General features: G+C 41.3%; 1 protein-coding gene across 1 annotated transcript in view; it reads right to left on the minus strand.

The window, feature by feature from the left end:
- Window positions 1–23300, minus strand: part of LOC149158248 (ribosome biogenesis regulatory protein (RRS1) family protein) — a 52816-nt gene that overhangs the window by 15036 nt on the left and 14480 nt on the right. Inside the window, exons 2-4 of the mRNA XM_089436163.1 lie at window positions 5983–6133; window positions 5379–5430; window positions 5062–5190 (exon numbers count right to left, since the gene is read on the minus strand). Coding sequence (XP_089292289.1) covers window positions 5062–5190; window positions 5379–5430; window positions 5983–6133 — 332 coding nt within the window. The remainder of the gene's footprint in view (window positions 1–5061; window positions 5191–5378; window positions 5431–5982; window positions 6134–23300) is intronic.

The raw sequence follows: 23300 nt of genomic DNA on the forward strand, positions 1-23300 counted from the left end.
GATTCTGACAAGTATTCATGGAGATATGAATTTATTTGTGTTATGGGACAATTTGTCAAGGTCGACCAGCAACCAAATGCCCCCACTTGTGCTCAACGTTTTAGTATAAATAGAGGTGCCTTGAAGGTCATTTGTACACACACTTCTTGTGATCTCTTCCTCTCCACTTGTCTTGGGTTTGATGGGACGAGAGATCCTAAGAAGACAATGTTGCCCTAATGGAGATGATGACCTAAAACACAGTCATGGAGATGATGCCCTAAAACGCTGTTCAAAATGAAGCTGCCCTAAATGTTGTCCACAATAAATCTGCCCTAAACGATGTCGATAATGAAGCTGCCCTAAACGTTGTCCACAATGAACCTGCCCTAAACGTTGTTCATGATGACGCTGCCCTAAACGTTGTTCATGATGAAGTTGCCCTAAATGCAGTTATGGTGAAGTCCAAGTCTAAGAGACCCTATGACGCTGATCTATGAGACCCTAAATCTATTGTCAATGTGCCCTAGCCACAGGCTTGTGAGAAGATTTATTAACATAAAGAGGAGCCTATCTAACAATGAAAGCAGGTCTAATAAGAGACCTTAAGACGATGTCAAAAGGAAGGCTATTCGTTTTCCTTGTTATCTACAGCAATCCTATATTACTGTTCTGAAGAGTTATCCACTGGAATCTGAAGACACCTAGCCACAGTAAGATGATCTCTCGAAGGAAAGACTTCAGACAAGGACAGTATATGGATCTGCCTTCTCGCAATGCACATCAGTTTTATATATATATATATGCATGTACTCTTTCATGGTTTGATGAAAGTCAAGTTTGAAGACAGCATGATGATGAATGCTGCAACATAATAAGGTGCTGCATAATGCAAAGATGTGCAGCATGATGTGATGGATGCAGCATCATGGTATATTGCAGCAGCATGGTTTATTGTTGCAACATGGTGCAACACTATGGTACAGCATGATGATGGGCATGGATGTATAGCAGCAGCTCGATATTGCAACAGCTTGTTGGTGTTGGGTACAGCAGTGATGGAATGGTGCAGCAATATGATATGATGGGACAACATAGTGATAGGGTGCAGCAATATGATATGATGGGACAGCATAGTAATAGGGTACAACAGCATGAATGTATTGAAGTGCAGCATGAAGGATGCAGCATGTGTATGATGGGTGCAGCATAGTGCACAGTGATGGGTACAGCAATCATTGGTGCAGCATAGTGCACAGTGATGGGTACAACAGTGAATAGGTGCAGCATAGTGCACAGTACAGTGATGCATAGTGCAGCATGATGATGAAGAGCAGCATGTTGGGTACAACATGATGAGGTACAGCTCAGTGATGGTGCAACATGGTGCAGCACAGTGATGATGGACATGGTATGATGGTGCAACATGGTGCAGCACAGTGATAGGTACAGCAAGGTGATGGAATCACCTGTGTTCAGATCAGCTACCTCATGTGTCATCTTCTTAGAGAAGATCTCTGCTCTTATTATGACAAGTCAAAATGTTGACTTCTGATGTATACATACTATCTCTCTCTCTCTGCTGAACTATTGAAGAACATATAAGAAGAATTGATCAAGGGTTTCCCCACATTGGGGTTTGTCCCTGGCTGGCGCCACATCTTCTGTCCTCTTGTCTTGGCTTGTCTTCTGCGATTTATGTTTATGTTATATCTGCAATTTACTATCATGCTAAATGTGATTGCTAATCTGGAATTGATATTGAGTTAATGTGAAAAATTGAGGTAAATTGCTCTCAGCATAGAACATACCTAAAATTAACAGATGCACTTGGACCAGCATCCCCCCAACCGGGTTAGTAGTGTATACATGGTGTGGTCGTTGATCTGAAGCCTAAATGAGGTTTGTCTCACCCCTTGAGATAAGGGAGGGCTAGCACCATCCTCTAAGCCCTCAACATTGGAGCAAAACTAGCCTATTCTATCACCAGAAGACCCATGAGACCCATTTTGTGCTCCAAACACAAAAATGGGGTCCACCGGATGATTTGAATGGAGATTTAGGGGCCAACCCCTAGATCTGGATTTTTGAAACCCTCTAAACTTGACTTGGCACTAGAGGAGCCCAACGCATGCCCTCGAAGGGCCTACGCTGCACAATGTTACATTCATCGTTACTGGTAGTTTATTGTCAGGGGTCCAAAATTTAAATTATCGACAATATCGGTGAAAATATTGGAAATTATCAAAAAACTTTAAAAATACAAAATCATCATTTTTTCTCTAAGTTTTAACTTCTAAAAAACATCAACATCAAACAAACACAATGCTACATAAATATGAAAATAAAATCGATATACAAGATGTATAAGATGTCAAGTGTTACATGTGTTGAAAATGATAGCAAGAAAGGGTTCCTTGATTTGTGCCTTAATCAAAGGGACCTCAACGAGTTCTTCCTTAGCATGCTCGAATTCCTATAAGTTAGGAGCTAATTCCTATAAGTTAGGATGAATTCCTAAGATTTAGAATGAGTCCCTACATATTAGGACAAGTTCCTATAATTTAGGATTAGTTCTTAAAAGTTAGGACGAGTTATGAAGCAGTTAACTAATGTGCAAAAGTGGAAGGTCGAGTTTCTTGTCTTCTAGTGCGAGTTAATTTGGCAAAAGGACAAGTGATTGATTCTCAAGTTCTAGAATTAAGACTAGATGAGTTACATGAGTCAGTTAACTCATCAATCACAAGTTCGATTTCCAGAAATAAAACTTGCCAATTTTAGCTAATTCGAAAAGCTTACGAGGACGAAGGCACAGAATTGATTCATTGTTTTGTGAGCACGAGTTGGTGAGACAAGACAATAGAGAGCACGAGTTTTGTGTGTGAGATAGCAGAGCTAGGAAGAGCGTGAGGGCGAGGCCTATAAGCAGTGTTTGGCAAAGAAAATTCTTACTGGTATGCAATTCTTGCTGGTATGCGCTAGGAAATAGGAGGAATTTCCAGAGCCAGCGCAAGAATTTAGGAGCTAAGGACAAGGCTGTTGCAAGCAGGTTTCAACTAAGTGTCAGCATAGAGAACAACCTTGTTCTCTAAGTGAAACAATTTGCCTTGTAATTAAGTCTCTTTTCTCAACTTTGTCAATAAAGTTTCTGCAGCTAGCAGAGGGTTTTCCCAGTTGGTTTCCCTAGAAAAATAGTGTTTTTTGCTCTTGTGTGACTGTGTTTATCTCTGTTCTAATTTCGCTGCAAAATTAGTAAAGAAATTTAGTGTCTATATGAAAAGAAATTAGTTTCAGATTGTTCATATCAGCAGTTGCAGAATTTTGTAGATTTTCTACAACATGAGACATCGATATTGAAATATAATATTTGTCCCAAGTCATAAGATCTAATAGAATGATACATGTCATATCAAAACAAAAATAATGTATCTCGTGAGATAAATCATGGCAATCAAAACAACATATTTCCCCTTGTTTGCTTGATGGAAAATGGTCACAACATCCTCAACTAGACAAAAAGATTGGTTGACCAAAAAATACATAAATTATTCAAGTTTTGAAAAGAACATATAATTTATGTGCATCCATGTGAAGGCAAATTATTATACACAAATATGCAAAAATTCTCATGTATATAGCAAGGGTATAACCAAAATATCATTGAGTGCAAGCCATCTCTGAATCAAAAAAGATCAATAGAGAGGCTCTAATTGCCTCTGAAATCCAAAGAAAATCATGCTACAACAAATAGCTACATAACATCAAAATCATTGCCTATATTGGGATCCTCCTCATCAAGATCACCCTCTAAGCATTAAAATAAGATAGAAAAAGTTTAACATCCTAATCAATGATTTTGCTTGAGTGAAGTGTACATTTTTACTAGGGTCATGAACAATTGAGTGAAGTGTACATTTTTACTAGGGTCATGAACAATTGAGTGAAGTGTACATTTTTTAAACGGTTATGAAGGAGGAGCTCAACAGCCAATACCACCAACATCGAGGTACATAAAGGGCTTGGTGATCTTGATTAAATGTTAGTTCCATACCCTCGTACATCACATAATGTAATAGAAACATTCCAATCCCACTAATCTTGAAATCCTAAAAGCTGTTTAAGTCTGCTGGGTTTTGAGTGGGATCTAAAATTCTAGTTTCTCCAATCCAATGAGGTCGGAACCACTCTCAAACATCCTAAGTCAATTAATGGTAATGTTAAAAATTTAAGTAAAAGGATGTAAATGAAAGATGAAAGAAATTATCACTTTTCTTTTAAGAATTTAATATTACCATTAACTACTAGGCTATGTATCTCATGAGATGAATCATTGGAAATGAAAACAATAGATTTCTCCTTGTTTGCTTGATGGAAATAGTCAGAGTATCCTCACAGCTCAATCCCCTAACTCACTTTTAAAAAATTATGGTCAAAAGAAAAAAGAAGTTAATAAGTTTGAATTGACAGAGCAGGGCAATAGACCTTTGTCCTGACAATGGGTCTTGGTGTAGACTTGAAACGTCGACAATCTAAAATGTCTACTGTGGAGCAATTTTCGACATCTCAAATTCAAGATCAACCCCACAGAAATCTGCAAACCCTAATTTCGAAATTACCGTGATACGAGCAATTTAACGTGATAATTACTGTCGATATTATCGTCAAGGTTAGTTTTGGCGATATTATCGCGATAATTCTGACAATATCGCGATAAGTGCAACAATTGATATAAGTGTGTCTCACAAAAGGAACCACTGTTGGAACCCTTTGATTGCTTGCTTCTTCTACTCCCAATGGGTTGCTTTGTAAAATCTGTGTACTCATCTATCTAACACTTTATCAAGCTAGATTGCATAAACTAATAAAGATATTCCTAAGTGCATTTAAACTTCCAAATATGAGGTTAACTGCCCAATCCATGTATTTAACAAGTCCTCCAATTACTCTTCATGAAATGTCAATTTAGTATTAGAAAGAAGTCACTATTTCCAAACACATCCATTACATCCCTATGATTTAATGTTCAAAAAATATAATTGTTCTCTGTGAACAAATCATAACATGAAACCATTAAGATATTACCATCAGTTGGTTTTGCTTCAATGATTGGAATATCATTTTCATCTCCAGCCCGATTATAACCATGACGGCGTTTCCATTCTCCTGACTGTTCATCATATAAATGTTTGCTTCTTTTGCGCTTTTTGATGCCTAAATGACCAAGATATATGAACAGTTAAAATTAGACCCATGTGTGGTAACAAATGTCTCTACAATGCTTTAACAAATATATGTAAAGAAGCAGATTTTATAGTTAACTAGCCAGGCACTATAAATTAGGATACAAAAAATCTAATTAACATAAAATTTAGAAGAAAAAATGATGCAATAATTCAAACCTTTTGACTGGGCAAAAATTTCCCATTTTGTTGGAGGCTTGGCTCTTGGAAGCTGTGCATGGAAACACATTAATACTTTACTTCAAATAAAAAAGAATCTCGGTCTTTGATTAGTTAATAAGCAATCAAAATGAGACAAGCACAAGACATGCAACCACAATTGTGAAATAACACTGATCCTTGAATTCCAATGTGAAGAAAATTTTACGTGCAAAGCTTTGGAAAACTATCATGGCCATCTAAGTAAAATATTCACCCCTGTAATATGTGAATAAGGCTCATAATTTGAAGCTCTGTTCACTGAATTATAAATTCAGATAAAGAATGCAACATAATCAATTTAAAATTCCACCTATTCTGATTCATTTTCAACAACTAATAAATTGATATTCTGTGAACAATGCTGTATCCAAAAAAATGAGGGCTTTGTTAAGATCATAACTGTTATAAGCTACGTTTCCACCAAATTTATCCACGTGATGAGAGAAAAGAGGTAAATGATATGTTAACTCCATGTGGCAGTTACATGCATTTTACAAACAATTAAAGAAGTAACAACAAACCTACAGGTTTCACAAAGAACATACAGAAAATAAAGACTTACAGGCTTTTCACGAGGAATTGGAGTCGTTGGAGTTGGCAATTGAACAAGTGGACCCTCTTTATCAGGAGTTGAGGGTAAGCTAAAAAGCTTATCTGCAAGCGCCTGCACAAGCCTAGTGCCTTTCTCAAGGCATTCTTTCACAAGCTCTTCCCTGTATTTGTGAGACAAATCCACCAAGAAAATATTAGCAGAAAGAAAAATGCAGATACCAATCTCACTTTTAAAGACAAGCTCTGCTTCTTATATTACTGAATAAAAATTCTATATTTTGCAATGAATCCAAAAAACAGTTTGGTCATTTCATGGAACCTTGCAAACGAAATCTAAACAAAGGCATTACAACAATCTCATCCTGTAAAATAGAGTAGCCATTCTGTAGCTGGTGAAGACAAAAAAATGTAATCGAAGTAATTTACAATAACATGGCTTGAATTTACAGGACAATGTAAATATCTTGTATATACACCATTGTTGCAAAGGAATCACTGTGGCACCACTATGCAGAAATTAAGGATGGTTCAGGTTAGCAGTGAAGGACCATTGCAGCCATGAGAGGCACTTGGTCCATGTTTTTTTAACAAGGGGGTGAATCAGAAGAAATGATTAAAACAGCAAAGCACCTGCTGCAGCTATCAGGTGAGAGCATGGACTTTGAAACTGCCCTGACTTGTTTAATACTTTGGAAAAATTATAAACTAGCAAAAACCTACTCTGTCAAAAATATACTGTATATGCAAACAAGGTATTGGTTCACTTGTGAGGTCAACATGAACAGATTATTAAGCCATTTATCAGGTTTCAATTCTTGTTTTGGTCCTATCTCACCTGGTTCAAATTCAAATTCGAGTTCGACGACCTTGAAGTTCGATAAAAATTCAACAGTGAAAATTTTTGTAATAAAATTTGGCATTAAATTCGACAAATTTAAAAATTTAAAAATATACATAATGAATGAAGATAAAAATGAAAATATATAACTAAACACATTAATGCAAGGAACAAGGCATTTAGCTCAACTGGAAGTTTTAACCCTGAACTAATGCCAACCATCTACCTCTACTGGAAGTTTTAGACCAGACAAGATTGAGAATCACATCAAAAATCATTACTCTGACTATGGCAAGAAACCCTTCGTAAATGATTTTAAGTTTAATAGTAGCCGAGTTCGAACTTCGGTGATGCTGGAAGCATGGAGTTTAATAAAAGCTTGCATGGAATTGTGGATGTTGGAACCCTGGATGGCGGAGCCTGGAGGGAAAATAATAAAAAAATACACTCCCGTGCCGTGTCCTTAGGTGCAACGAAAATAATGGGTGCCGGCAAAACCACGCGAAATGAACAAAACTACGAAAATACCAAATATCACGCAGACCGTATTTCTTATTAATTTAATTGCCATTGAATTTCAATGGCTAATTGTTAAATTCACATTCGCTGGAAAACCGTCTGAGTTTGACTTTGAATTCGATATGGAGTTCGGCGAATCTGAACCGAATTAATTCGGTTGGGCTTAAGATTCAATGAATTTCGAATTTTGACCCTGAAATTCGCTGAATGCGGTAACACAACTTTTGTCTGCCCCAACAGAATGGCATGAGTTCAAAAGAGACAAGGCAGGGTGCAAGTCCCAAGTGATTTTGGAAGAATCGTTACTCCTTGGGCCGGGCACCTAAACAAAAGGAAGTCCACCCATGCAGTGCAGCCACACAATGTGTTTCAGCTTTTCTCTGGAAGCACTCTTTGAACCAAAAATAGGTATATTTGCTACATAATATGTTGACCAGGGTGAGGTTAACAGATTATTGAGCCATCCACTAGGTTTCAGTTCATACTTTGGTCTGCCCCAACAAAATGGAATGTGTTCTAAATAGATGAGGCAAGGCGCAAATCCCCAGCGATTTTGGCAGAATAGTTACTCCTCAGGCCTAGCACCTAAGGAAATCCACCCATGCAGTGCAGCCACCCAGGGTGTGCTTCTCTTGTAACTCTATGAACCAAAAATATGTATAAATAGTAAAATACCAATGTGGAAAAAATCGACCTCAAGAATAAATCCGGAAATTGAAAAAGTCGTTAAAGTTGGGAGGTTTTTGAAAAAAAAGGCCAAAAACTCTGCAAAATTTTAGAAGTACAAAAATATTCATTTTTTTTAAATTACCATCTAAAGTATCCACAACGTCAGATAATGCGTTGCCACATAAATATGAAAAGAAAGCTAATATATAAGATGTATAAGAAGTCTAGTGCTAGATCACATATCAATAGTGAATAAAGTCCTGAATCCTGAGTCCTGACTCAGTCTCAAGAGTCAAAATATCAACAAAAAATATAATAAATGTATATCATCATCATGAGACATCTACATGTCCTAAACTAATCAATCACTGAGTTCCTCTGCCTCTTTTACGGGAATAGGGAATGGCTTTTCCTTTTCCTCTAGAGGAAGAAGAACTTGCCCCTGGGGCTACAAATGGACTTCGTCATCCTCTAGAAGCAAAAATAGGTGGTCTCCTCTGTCCTCTGCTGCTGCCCATCCTAGATGGTGTCACCTCCTCCTCCTCCTCCTCTCTCTCCCCTGCAGCTGCTACCTCCTCTGGCTCCAGTGCCTCCGGATCCACTTCACAAAACTGGTAAATCTCCTCCTCTTAGGCAGTGACAAACAACTCCTCTCTCCACAGGCAAGATCGCAAAGGTTAGAGTGCAAAATGAGTGGAAAAATCAGCCTTTTCCTAACTTATACATGGCCTGGCACGTTACTCACAAGTTTTTGGATTGACTCCCGATTTTATCCTCAAGTTTTACGATTAAATACAGAGTTTTTCATTTTTTGAAAAAATCGTAAAAAACTCTGCCAATAACTTCGGTGAACTGAAAACATCGCGAGTTCCCGATATTATCGTGATTTTATCAGGACTTTTTCCACTGTGATAAATACTACAAATGGGTAAGTGATAATTATAAATTTTGATGGCTTACAATGTCACTGCATTGGCAACAAGCAGCAGCCCATAAACTCAGTCAGTACCATAAAAGATCTGATCTTTTACCAACCAAATAGAGGAGATTGCTCTCTGTCCCTTATGGAAATTAACAATTGAGGGCTTCATATCGAGAAAGTATGCACAGATGTCTGAGAAATAGAAGTCATATAGATATGAAAAGTAGTGCAGAATTAAACTGGCAAGCAGACTATGGTTCTAATGGCCCTTTGTTGGAACATCCATCCAAGATTATCAAAATTGGAATACCAGACCAGAACCAACCATTCTGGAACAGTTCACCAGTACTGAATCAGCAATTTGAGGCCTGTTGCACTTTGAACCGGACTCCTAACCAGAACACCAAACTGGGGGAGAAAATGAAAAGGGGCACAAAAAACCTGCCCACCACTCCCAAACCCTAAATTATTATAACCCCCCCCCCCAACGACCTCCCAAACCCTAAATCCTTAATATATAATGACCACCTATATATCCCTCGCACATCTCCCACTGGTGATTTCTGAGGCACCAATCTGGGGAGGGAAAAGGAAAATAACAGAAAATCGAAAATAAAAATAAAAATAAACCACCCCCCATTCCCAAAACCTATTTCATTTTATATAATTAACCCTGCCTCCTCCCCACCCCCACAAAAAAAAGAACTAAATCACTACAGTACAATTACCCCCCACCTCCTCCCAAACCCTAAATCATTATTATATAATGACCACCTCTCACACATCTCTCACTGTTCAAGCATTTGGGGATTGTGGAGCTGAATTGAAGAGACTTGATTGGGAGTGAGCTTGAAGCTGATTTGGCATTGTGTGGGTCTCTTTCAGTGGATTTGGCATCTACACCAATGGTCGATTGTCATCAACAAGCTTGGAAGAGATCTTATCCCAGATTGTTGTGCTCGGGTTAATTTTAGGTACGTTCTATGCTAGAGCAATTTATTTAATTTCTTTTCCATATTAGCAATCACATCAGCATAAAAGTAAACTACAGATAGAACATGAATATAAATCACAGAAGACAAGCCAAGACAAGAGGACACAAGATGTGGCGCTAGCCAGCGACAAACCCCACAAAGTGGGGAAACCCTTGATCAATTCTTCTTTTATGTTCTTCAAAGTTCAGCAGAGAAAGTGAGAGAGATAGTACATTTACAACAGAAGTCAACACTTTGACTTATCTATCTGAGCATAGGTCATCTCTATAACGATGAAATCAGTTGAAGACATTCTGCTTCAACTGATTCTCCAAGGTGACTCCTTCACCTATCATCGTGCTGCATCTGTTCCTCTTGCTGCACCACTGCATACTGCACCATGCTGCACTAATCATGATTATCATCATGCTGCCCATGTCCATGATCTTATCCATCATGCTGCCCATGTCCGTGATCTTATCCATCATGCTGCCCATTCATCATGTAGCTCTTTGCTAATGTTCATCATCACCATTATGCTGCCCCTGCTAATGTGCAAGATTATCATGCTGCCGTTGCCATCATCATGATTATCATGATGCCCTTGTCATAATACACTGAGTTCTATATCTCAGAATGCTGAGTGTAACATAGTCCCTTCGTCCAAGATTTTCATCTTCAGATCACTATTGTATTACACTGTCCAATATGCTTAGAAAGACTGTTTCTTTCATAGACAGCCTTGTATTTACCACGTTGTTACCTAGAGCTTTGTATTACTGCGGCTTCACTTCCATGCTGTTTATGACCTGTGTATTAGGCTACAGGTCAGCGTATATATGTTTCATTTACCTGTGCATATATACATGTGTATCTTGCTGCGTAAGCTATCTTAATGACCAGCGTATATATATATTTCATTGCTGCGTTCATTGCCTGTGTATATATAGCTATTGCCATTGCCTTCATGACTGCGTGATATTCATGACAGCATATCTATGTTTTATTGAATACACAGGGTATCACTGTTTCATTGACCAGCGTATAGTATCTATGTCCCATTGACCTGCATATGGGTGCTTCATGAAGATCGTAGCTAGGTCCTTAGATAACTGCGGCTGTGGTTATGACTGCGGCTAGGTCTTCAACGAGCAGCGTAGTTCCATATACTTTGACTGCGTTATAAGTACGCTGCCAGATCCGAGAATATTACAGCCTCATCTGCTGCGTGGATATGTCTACGCGGATCATCCTTTGCTGCTGCGTACATATGCCTGCGTGGATCTGCCTACGTGGATCATCCCTTGCTGCTGTGTGGAATCCTCATATGCCTGCATGGATATGCCCACGTGGATCATCCTTTGCTGCTGCGTGGAATCCTCAATATGCCTGCGTGGATATCACTACGTGGATCATCCTTTGCTGCTGCGTGGAATCCTCATATGCCTGCATGGATATGCCCACGTGGACCATCCTTTGCTGCTGCGTGGAATCCTCATATGCCTGCGTGGATATGCCCTCATCTGCTGCGTATATATAATGTTCTTCTCAGCATATGGTTGCGTGGATAAGGTCACCATTACAGCATGTAGATTGCCTTCATTATAACGTATGGACTGCGGCTCTTTCTACAACAACTACATCTGCAGCTAGGGCATCCAACGTATTCTCTTTTGTGTCTTCTCCTCCTCCAGAAACCCAAGACGTGGAGAGGAGGAGTTCACATGGAGAATGTGTATTATAAATGACATCAAATCCTGTTCTATTTATACCAAAAACGTATAGGTTGAATGGAAATGACGTTTGGGCTTCTTGAGCCTACATAAGCACTGGTCGGCTTGATAATAATTACATAATCAAAATAAATTCATATCTCCATAAATACTTATCGGAATCAGATGATCTTTGGATCAATCCTACACCTCTCAACGAGAGGGATCCAATAAAAATATCAGCTGCCATAAATAAGCTGACCCACATGGAGTTTGGCCCTAGTTGCCAAATTTAACACTCCCTCTCAACTAGGGAGAACTCCATCCTCTAATCTATATGACCCACTGTACTGTCTCTGCCATCAGTGCCCTACACTGCTCTGCCCAGTGTTGCTGGCTCTGCTCTGCTCTGCTCAACTCTGCTGGCTCTGCTCTGCCCTGCTCTGCTGGCTCTGCTCAACTTAGCTCTGTTGAACTATGAAGAAGAATTGATCGAGAATGTCTCATACCATTCTCCATTGACCCGAAGTCAGTCTCAAGAGTGTGTACCACTGGTCCCAGACCAGTCTCTACCGACCCAAAGTCAGCGTCATAGTGGGTACCACTCCTACCGCTAGTCCCAGACCAATATTGCAATCTCAGAGAGCGTACCACTGGTCCCAGACCAGTCTCAACCGACCCAAAGTCAGTGTCATAGTATGTACCACTCTCACTGGTCCCAGACCAGTACTGCACTAACACGAAGTCAGTCTCAGAGTATGTACCACTGGTCCCAGACTAGCCTCAACCGACTCGAAGTCAATGTCATAGTATGTACCACTCTCACTGGTCCCAGACCAGTACTGCACTAACACGAAGTCAGTCTCAGAGTATGTACCACTGGTCCCAGACCAGCCTCAACCGACTTGAAGTCAGCGACATAGTAGGTACAACTCCTACCACTGGTCCCAGACCAATATCGCAGTCTCAGAGAGTGTACCACTGATCCCAGACCAGTCTCAACCGACTGAAGTCAGCGTCATAGTATGTACCACTCTCACTAGTCCCAGACCAGTACTGCACTGACACGAAGTCAGTCTCAGAGTATGTACCACTAGTCCCAGACCAGCCTCAACCGACCCGAAGTCAGCGTCATAGTAGGTACAACTCCTACCACTGGTCCCAGACCAGTATCATTGATCCCAGATCAATGAAGGTCATCCTAGCATAGGGAGTACGGTAGATACAGCGATGCATCCATCGGTACTACTATGGTCCCTATCTTCATTTCCCTGCTCATTGATCAGATGAGAGGTACTTCCCATGAGTCCCAGACTGCATGGGTAGGATGCCTCGACAGGAGAACTTAATCAATCCCGTCCTCACAGGAGAACTAATCATCCTACTACAATTGTCATGGAGAACACATCATCCAGACCTCACAGGAGAACTAATCATCCTACTACACAGGAGAGCGAATCATCTTGTCCCACAAGAGAGCGAATCATCTTGTCCACAGGAGAGCGAATCATCCTGTCCACAGGAGAGCGAATCACCCTGTCCACAGGAGAGCGAATCATCCTGTCCCATAAGAGAGCGAATCATCTTGTCCCAGTGCGCACCACCAGGGGAGGGTGAGTCACCCTGTGGTCGTATGTTGCTCCAGTAAGAACCGCAAGCCCCCAGAGCTCCATGTATGCAACATGCAGGATCCTTGTACAACGATCTCTTGACGACTCCAAGTCGTTCAGGAAAATCACAGATTTGATCTTTCCCCGGGGCTTTGTCAAAATGTCAGCGACCTGTACATCAATCTTAATGCGATGGAGCCTCCTTGATCATCGACTTACCATATCCCAGATAAGGTAGTATCTGATGTCTATCTGCTGGAGCAGTCGTCGAATACGAGATTCCTCAATAATCGAATCCCACCTCTGGCTGTTACAACTTACAGACAGAGAATCACAGTGGTATTCATCATGTGTACTCACTGAAGAGTTTCCACAACTAGGCAACTTCATACGAGGTCATACTCGTAGTTATATATCTGGTCTCGGCGATACTTATAACAACCAACTTCTGCTTCCTGCTCATCCATGATATCGAAACAAAATCCAAAGAGAACCAACACTGAAAAGTGCTCTAGTGATCCTCCACATTGCCTACCCAGTCAGCATTCAAATAATCATGCAGTTTTCATATTTCCGGCAGTGTATCTCAATCCATGAGAGATTGTGCCCCGAAAATATCTCAGAAGATTCTTGGCACCAATCTAGTGAGGCTCAACCAAATATGAGCTCCCCGTGCTAACTACAAAACATATGTCCGGAATCCAACTCCCTCTTACTTCTGCAAATGAGAGGGTCTACACCTGTCAGAAATAGTTCGTTTGCATAAGGTGTCGGTATGAGAGGTCTATCATCCACAACCTTCGAATAATGATTTGGATCGGTTTCACTCCTAGTGAATCTCAACTTCATCAAACAACTATCAGTCCTCTCATACTACACCCGGGGTGTTTTGCTTCAAGCCATAGAGGGCTTTCTTCCCACCTGTATACATGAGATTCCCGTTCATGAATCTCAAAACTCCACGGGTTGTTTCAAACCTATGGACCTGCTACATGAGGGGAATGGTCATGGTCCCCTTGTAAGATTTCCCTTCGGTACATCTCAGACATGTACTTTCATGCTCTTTTTGAATTCAGGTTTCCCTATCACCATCTGACTCATAGACCTCTGGTGCTATGTGTCAATGGACATGGTCCTAGTGGACTTCCTGTAACTTAATACAACCCTGAACTCAAAAGCATCTTAAAAAAAATTATTTTCAAACACGTACCTTACCATCGACGAATGCCACCTTAAAACCTTCGACTTCCATTCCTGGGGTTCCTTGCTTCCTTGAAGAGTCGGTCGTGTCCTTGATGACTTGCATCTCTGCCATGCGAACACTCCTTCGCATAACGGTCGAACTTATAACCAAGACATCTGCCTTTCCTACCACCCTTAGATCTAAACTTCCCAATGAAGTGATCTTTAGATGGGCCATCAGAAACTTCCGTTGCGCCATTCTGATAACATTCTCTGCTTCGACTTCGCATTAGAGAAGCTCCAAAGACAATAGTGAAATCCAAACATCATGGTGCATCAAGAAAAGCTCCTAAAATTCATCCTAGTAAAAAGTGCGAAAATCTCATAAGAGATACTAATCCAATCCAAGTGATGATGATGGAAATGAATCACCTCACTTCTATTTATACAATCCTCTAAGGGATTCGAATGGCTTAATTTGGGGACTAATAATGTCGCTAAAATAAAATAATGTGCATAATAACAATACTTTTGGTGACAAGCCCACCAAAATAGCTCAATAAAACAAGAGTAAGACTTTCAAGAGGGCAGAATGATCAATATAGTGAGTCGTTGGGCCTTTAAGGAGGCCTAATGAAGACCAAGGGGTGCCATGATGTAAATTGGACTCCAAACATAGTGGACAAGGGGTTGGCCCCTTGTTTTCCAAGCAAGAACATGTGGTGCTCCCAAGTGGGTGTGGGGGCACAAGGACATCCTCATGGGTCTCCAAGTGGATCGGAAATGCTTGTAGACCATCTGTAAGGGCTAGGATGATGACATAATCCCTCCCTCTGCAGCGGGAGACATCCTCTGGACCCTGGAACATCTGCCAAATGTATGGTGCGCGTGTGGAACCAGTTGGGCATGGATTACCATGTTGAGAAATCTAGGAGCAGCTAGATTAAGTGATTTCTCCTACTTTGATTATTGCTTTTGATGTATTTTTACTAAACTTGATTAGCTTCTTCTTTGACTTGATTATAATTAGTGTTCTTATCATCAAACAGCTACCAAACAATAAAGAATAATGAGACAACAGGACACAAGATATAGGTTATCAACCAGGGCCAAAACCTCTTCTCTTGAGAGGAAAACCCGCCAAAATTCTTCTCTTCTTATAGAATTTTCAAATGACGAATTCCAAGACCTAAGACCCTTGTCAAAGACCCCTTCCAGACCAAGTCAAACTTCTTCTTAATGAACTTTTCTTTCAGTTACTTTTGACCTAGCAACTTCCAGCAACTTCGGCAATTTCCATTACTTCGACCCAGCAACTTCGACTTGCCCAACAATTTCCAGCAACTCAACATGCCCAGCAACTTTAGAAACCCTAACACAAGAGAGAGAGAGAGAGGCCCAAAAACTTCGATCTTGCTTTTCTTCTTTTCATCCTTGATTTTTGTCTTTTTCTAGCTTCTTTCTTGAGGAGATCGAATCTGCTTCTTGTGTGTCCAAGTGAGGTCGAGTTCCTTCTTATATATAAGCTTTCCAGGGGTACAACTTGCTTCTATGAGGCCGACTTGATCTTTCATGTAGGCCAACTTATTTGACAAGGGCCTTGGAGGGTCTTTATGACATTTTTGACTCTACAAAAATTTTCTTTACAAGATACAACATGCCCAAAGGGGTCTTACATGTGTGACAATGATTCTTTTGACTTCATAATTCTATGACAAACCTAGAAGCACTCAATGAGTGCTTGACCTACAAATAAATTTACCTTGAGCATGAAACCCATGCATCAAGAATGAAAATAATATTTGTTTTTCTCTTTTCATCAAATATATAAAATCATGATTACAATAGACATTATGAAGACTGAACCTAGTTACATATTTCAACAAGGGTACCACCTGAAACGTCGGGTTCCTAGAAGTTTCATGCAACATAGGGTCAATGGGACTAAAACAAAGGTACATTCAACAATAAGCTTAGTGCAAATGGCTACTCTAAAATTGTAAAGTAAACTAACTAGCTAGCTATCCAAAAAAGTTACATAGAAAAACTGGAGCAAGTAAGAGAGAGAGAGAGAGAGAGAGAGAGCAAAGTCTATATAACAAGAAGGCCCTAACTTTGAGGAAGATGTTTTACTTTGATGAGTGGACTAGATCTCAATGAGGCAGCAAGGGTGATGTGAAAGACCTTTATAAGAGAGTTTTTCAAACCAGATTTTCGTCTACAGCAGAAAAGATTGTCAAAGTTGCGAGCCCCTTGTTAAGGTGTTGTGGATTGTGGACAGGAACATTACATTTATGAGGCCATGGATCAAGCCAGAGAACAAATTACCGCAGCATACAAGCATTAAATGCAGCTAGGTATTTCTAAGCCCAAAAAACCAATTCAAAGTCAAATTTCAAGACAATGAAGTTGAGGAGGTCAAAGATGAATTATGCATTTGTTTAGAGTGCATGTTCTTTAACCCCAACAACCTGCGCAATTACTACCTAGCATATTCCTTGTAACAATATTTAATTATTATGCAAATCTACTGAATATAAAGCACAACTGGGATTTTAACACGTAAATGAAATAAACATCATAAGCAAAACTAATACACCAATCCCATTCAGCCCCGAGTGTTAGCTCAATTGATTGAGTTCTTGTCGTTAAAAGCACCTTGCTAATGGGAGGTCACAAGGTCGATTCTCCTTGACACTCTCGGGATTAGGCTATGTTAATGAGCCCGTTAGAAGCGATCCCTTCAGGCAAATATTCCCAAATATTTCTGTGGACGTAGGAGCCACCGATCTCCGATGTACGTGAACCACACTAAAAATAAATACATCAATCCCATTCACATGCACACATCAGAGTTATGCCCTTCAAATATGTTCTTAATTCAAATAACATAACTTACAAGGGCTCCCTTCCTAGGATAATGGCCCACTGAGGACAATACAAATACAACAAGAAACATGGAGTTATCCCAGCTGATCAAACCCCTATACTGATGTGTCCTTTGATCTTGCTGGCTGATCTACATCTGTCTTCCTTACTGCCCATTCAAATAACAGAACTTAGTGGAAGAGAAATCTAGGAGTGGAAGCCCTAGATGTTGGAGGAAAAGAACGCAGCCCTAACGCTATCCTAAGGCAGCCCTAACGCTAACCTAAGGCAGCCCTAATGCAATCCTAAGAAAGAAACCCTAGCCACAATCCAAGCAAGCATCATCAAAGCTCATCAAAGGAGCCCAAGGAACTCAGCTAAGGGAGAAAGGTAGCTATATGGAAGCCGCAGCAAGAAGGCTAGGACAGCGAGGGAGATAAGGGCTAACCGAGTTGTTGTTAGAGGGTCGAGGAGCTGAGCTTGGAGGCCGAGTTGAAGAAGGATGAACGCAGGTATGTTTGGGGCAGCGAAAAGGTAAGGGAAGACTGTTTTGAGTGGGTTGTAGGTGACAGCGTGGGACTGTGGTAGGCCGCAGTCCCTACCACCTCAAAACAGGGACAGCGTGGAGAGTTTGAGGGCTCAAACATGCCCAGAACAGCAGCGTGATAGGGGAGGTGTACCATGAAGGTGTGTTTCAATCCTTGAGGGTTGTTTGTGGACTGATAGATAGGTGTGTGAGGTCTGCCAGATACCCTAACCAGTCACAATATAAGCAGCAGTGTAGGCAAACTTGGAACAACAGTGTTGAAGGGACAACAGTGCTAGTAAATGGGACAGCTGGGCTACATGGTGCTGCTAAGACACATGGGACAGCAACAAGGTATGGCAAGGCTATTGGGACAGCAGCAAGGTATAGCAAGTTGTGATGGGACAACAGCAAAGCATAGCAAGTTGTGAGGGGCAGCAGCAAAACAATGGGACAACAAGCTTACATGGAATGGCTATGTCACTAATAGTGGGACAGCAGTATGCCACATAGGACAGCAGTGGCTAACATGGTGCAACAATGGCACATGGGACAGCAGTGCAGCATAAGGTGCAGGAGTATGATGTGTACAGCATGGTCATGAGGTCCAGCATTATGATGATGGATGCAACATGGTGTAGCACGGTGAGGTGCAGCATGATGATGAGATGCAGCACAATGATATAGGTGAAGGAGTCACCTTGGAGAATCAGTTGAAGCAACATGTCTTCCACTGATCTCATGTATCATCTTCTTAGAGATGATCTATGCTCTTATCTAGATAAGTCAAAGTGTTGACTTTTGTTGTAAATGTACTATCTCTCTCTCTCTCTCTCTCTCTCTCTCTCTCTGTTGAACTATTGAAGAACATATAAGAATAATTGATCAAGGGTTTCCCCACATTGGGGTTTGTCCCTGGCTAGCGCCACATCTTGTGTCCTCTTGTCTTGGCTTGTCTTCTGCGATTTATGTTTATGTTCTATCTGCAGTTTAATTTAATGTTGATGTGATTGCTAATCAGGAAAAGATATTGAGCTAACTTTGAAAATTGAAATAAATTGCTCTAAGCATAGAACATACCTAAAATTAACATGGTATCGAAGTTGAGGTGAAGACAAAGCCCAAGCAAGAGTGAAAGAGAAATCATCGAAGACAGTTGGGAAAGGACAAAAGGATCAATGGATTCCTGATCCCTCTTCAAATTCGCCAAGAGTGAAGTCAAAGTAGAGAACATTATCAGAATGGTGCAGCAGAAGCTTTTGATGGCCCACCTAAAGATCACTTCAATGGGAAGTCTGGATCTAAGGGTGGAAAGAAAGACAGATGCCTTGTTTGTAATAAGTTCGGCCAATATGCGAAGGAGTGTCCGAATGCAGGAACACATCTCTTCATGAAGATAACAATCATTCCAGGGACATCTTCAATGATTGGAGGAATGACAAGTAATGCAAGTCATCAAGGAAACGGCCGACTCTTCAAAGAAAGCAAGGAACCCCAAGTATGAAGAATCAAATGTTGTTTCTGATAAGATAAAGAAGGGTTATCTTGTATTGGCCCTCTCCTTCAGATTTTGTGGGAATCTGGCTTATTGATTGTAGTGCTTCAAGGCACTTCATCGGATAGAAGGGTGATCTCTCTAATTTAGTAGAGATGGAAACAATCGTGGGATTATACTTGGAGCCGATGCCACCTATCCCGGAAAGGGTGTAGGGAATGTTACCCCTCAATTGAATGAGGGTAACTCGATTCATTTACGAGAATCTCTTTATGTACCTGATCGCAAGAAGAACCTGGTGTCCATTTCGGCAATGGAAGTCAAAGGTTTCAAGGTGGCATTCATCGATGGAAAGGTACGTGTTTGAAAATGAAATTTTCAAAGATGCTTTTACTCATGAATTCAGGGTTGGCAATTTGTATCAAGTTGCAGGAAGTCCATTGGGGACCATGGCAGTTGACACATCTCATCTACTTTATGGGGCCCTACCCGATATACAGGGATGCCTGAATTCAAAAGGAGCATGAAGGTACATGTCTGAGATGTACCGAAGGAAAATCTTACAAGGGGATCATTCCCCTCATGTAGCAGGTCCATAGATTTGGAACAACCCGAGGGGTTTAAGATTCATGATCGGGAATCTCATGTATGCAGGTGGAAGAAAACCCTCTATGGCTTGAAGCAAAACACCCCGGGCTTAATATGAGAGGATTGATAGTTGTCTGATGAAGCTGAGATTCACTAGAAGTGTAGCCGATCCAAACCATTGCTTGAAGGTTGTGGATGACAGACCTCTCAAACTAGTACCTTATGAGGACGACCTCTTTCTGACAAGTGCAAACGCTCTCAAGTAAGAGGGAGTTGGATTCCGAATTTGGAATGGTAAACTGCAAGCTCGTGACTACCTCGATGGAACTTAACTTTCAAAAGTTATGTGATAGTGATGCCAAACCAGATTTGGGAAAAGCCTATGAGTTTCATAAAACTCATTCATGTTGATGTTCTTGGGGAACTTCAGTCCAGACATATGTTTTGCAGTTAGCATAATGAGCTTATATATGGTTGAGCCTCTCTGGATTAGTGCCAAGAATCATTTGAGATATCCTCGGGGCACAATCTCTCATGGATGGAGATACACTGTCGGAAATATGAAGTTGCATGGTTATTCGAATGCTGACTGGGCAAGCAGTGTGGAGGATCTCAAGAGCACTTCTGAGTGTTGATTATCTTTGGGTTCTGCTCGATATCCTGGATAAGCAGGAAGCAAAAGACGGTTGCTTTTTGCACCGCTGAGACCGAATACATAGCTACGAGTATGACCTCGTGTGAAGCTGCTTGGTTGCAGAAGCTCTTCAGTGAGTTGATTGTACACATGATGGATACTATTAGGATATTCCGACACATAGGAAATAGTTAAGTACAACTTGGTCTAGTGTAGAGTTAGGTATAGAGTTAGGTAAAGTGTGTTTCTTTACCGTTGTACATTTTGTAACTTACAATCCGACGGTCACGATATGTAGTGATCTGACGGTTCATTCTCTCCTCGGTATTACCGACACTTGATCCGTGGCTTGACACCCGATTGGTCCATGAATTCTATTTAAAGCGCATGGAGGGTCATTTGTAGGGTAATCCGTGCGTGAGAGAAGCTTATGTAAATTTTCATTCTTTGATTAATAAATTGCCTGAAGTGGCCGCGTTGGCTCAGGCCGTGGACTGTTTCCCTCTTTGAGGGTTTTAACCACGTCAAAAATACTGGTGTATTGATCTGTGATCTGGTTGTGAGCAGTATCCTTTTGGTGTTCTTTCTGAGGAACTTACCCTGTAAATTCCTACAGATACCACCATGATCTTCTGTGTCAACCAGGGAGGGATTCGATCATTAAGGAATCTCGTATTCCATGATTGCTCCAGCATATAGACATCAGATACTACCTTATCTGGGATATGGTACGTCGATGAGCAAGGAGGCTTCATCGCATTGAGACTGATGTACAAGTCGCAGACATTCTGTCAAAGCCCTGGGGAAAGGTCAAATTTGTGACTTTCCCGAACGACTTGGAGTCGTTGAGAGACCCTCTTATGAGGACCCTGCATGATGCATGCATTGAGCTCTGGGGGGCTTGGGGTTCTTGGAGCAACAAGCGACCATAGGGCGACTCACCCTCACCTAATGGTGCATTCTGTACAAGGTGAATGGTTCAGCCTTCCCCTGTGATACCCCGTGGCAACTTATGGACAGGATGAGTGGTTCCCCTGTCGAGGCATCCTACCCATGCAGTCTGGGACTCATGGGAAGTACCTCTCATCTGGCCAATGAACAGGGAAATGGGGTTAGGGACCACAGTAGTACTATCGATGGATGCATCGTTGTATCTACCGTACTCCCTATACTAGGATGACCTCCATTGATCTGGGATCAATGAAACTGATCTGGAATCAGTATGAGTGGTTTGAGACACTCTTGTGATATTGATCTGGGATCAATAAAACAAAAAACGGGTCAGTAAGAGTGATATGACTCTCTCTTGGAACTGATTTGGGATCAGTAAGAGTGGTATGACACACTCTCTTCATATGGAACTGACTTCGGGTCAGTAGAGAATGGTATGAGACATTCTCGATCAATTCTTCTTCTTCATGGTTCAGCAGAGCAAAGCAGTGCAGGGCACTAATGGCAGAGATAGTACAATCAGACAAATGGATCAGCAGATGGAGTTCTCCCTAATTGAGAGGGAGTGTTAAAATTGGCAACTAGGGCCAAACTCCATGTGGGTCATCTTATTTATGGCAGATGATATTTTTCTTGGATCCCTGTCGTCGAGAGGTGTAGGATTGATCTAAAGATCATCCAATTTCGATAAGTATTCATGGAGTTATGAATTTATTTATGTTATAAGACAATTCGTCAAGGTCAGCCAGCAACCAAATAAACCCCACATCTGCTCAACGTTTTAGTATAAAAGGAGATGACTTGAGAGTCATTTCACACACACTTCTATCTTGATTTCTCTCCACTTGTCTTGGGCTTTAGTGTAAGAAAAATCTAGGAGTGGAAGCCCTAGACGTTGGAGGAAAAGAAGGCAGCCCTAACGCAGTCCTAGAAGGCAGCCCCAACGCTATCCTAAGGCAGCCATAACGCTATCCTAAGGCATCCCTAACACAATCCTAGAAGGCAACCCTAACGCAGTCCTAAGGCGGCCCTAACGCTAACCTAAGGCAGCCCTATCCGCAGTCCAAGCAAGCATCACAAGAGCTCATCAAAGGAGCCCAAGGAACTCAGCTAAGGGAGAAAGGTAACTATATGGAAGTCGCAGCAAGAGGGCTAGGACAGCGAGGGAGATAAGGGCTAACCAAGCTAGTGTTAGAGGGCCAAGGAGATGAGCTTGGAGACCGAGTTGAAGAAGGGAGAACGCAGGTATGTTTGGGGCAGCGAAAAGGTAAGGGAAGATTGTTTTGATTGGGCTGTAGGTGACAGCGTGGGACTGTGGTAGGCCGCAGTCCCTACCACCTCAAAACAGGGACAGCATGGAGAGTTTGAGGGCTCAAACATGCCCATAACAGCAGCGTGCTAGGAGAGGTGTACTATGAAGGTGTGTTGCAATCCTTTAAGGTTGTTTGTGGACTGATACATAGGTGTGTGAGGTTTGCCAAATACCTTAACCAGTGACAATATAAGCAGCAGTGCAGGCAGACTTGGACCAGCAGTGCTAGTAAATGGGACAGTTGTGCTACATGGTGCTGCTAAGACACATGGGACAGCAGCAAGGTATGGCAAGGCTATTGGGACAACAGCAAGGTATAGCAAGCTGTGATGGGACAGCAAGCTTACATGGAATGGCTATGTCACTAATAGTGGGACAACAATATGCCACATAGGACCGCAATGGCTAGCATGGTGCAACAATGGCACATGGAACAACAGTGCAACAGTATGATGTGTACAGCATGGTCATGAGGTCCAGCATTGTGATGATGTGTGCAGCATGGTGCAGCACGGTGAGGTGCAGCAT

The sequence above is a fragment of the Pinus tabuliformis genome, chromosome 5_2 (genome assembly GCF_031772625.1).
Source record: "Pinus tabuliformis cultivar Carrire ecotype Pingquan chromosome 5_2, CPIR1, whole genome shotgun sequence".
In the NCBI taxonomy this organism is placed as follows: Eukaryota; Viridiplantae; Streptophyta; class Pinopsida; order Pinales; family Pinaceae; genus Pinus; species Pinus tabuliformis.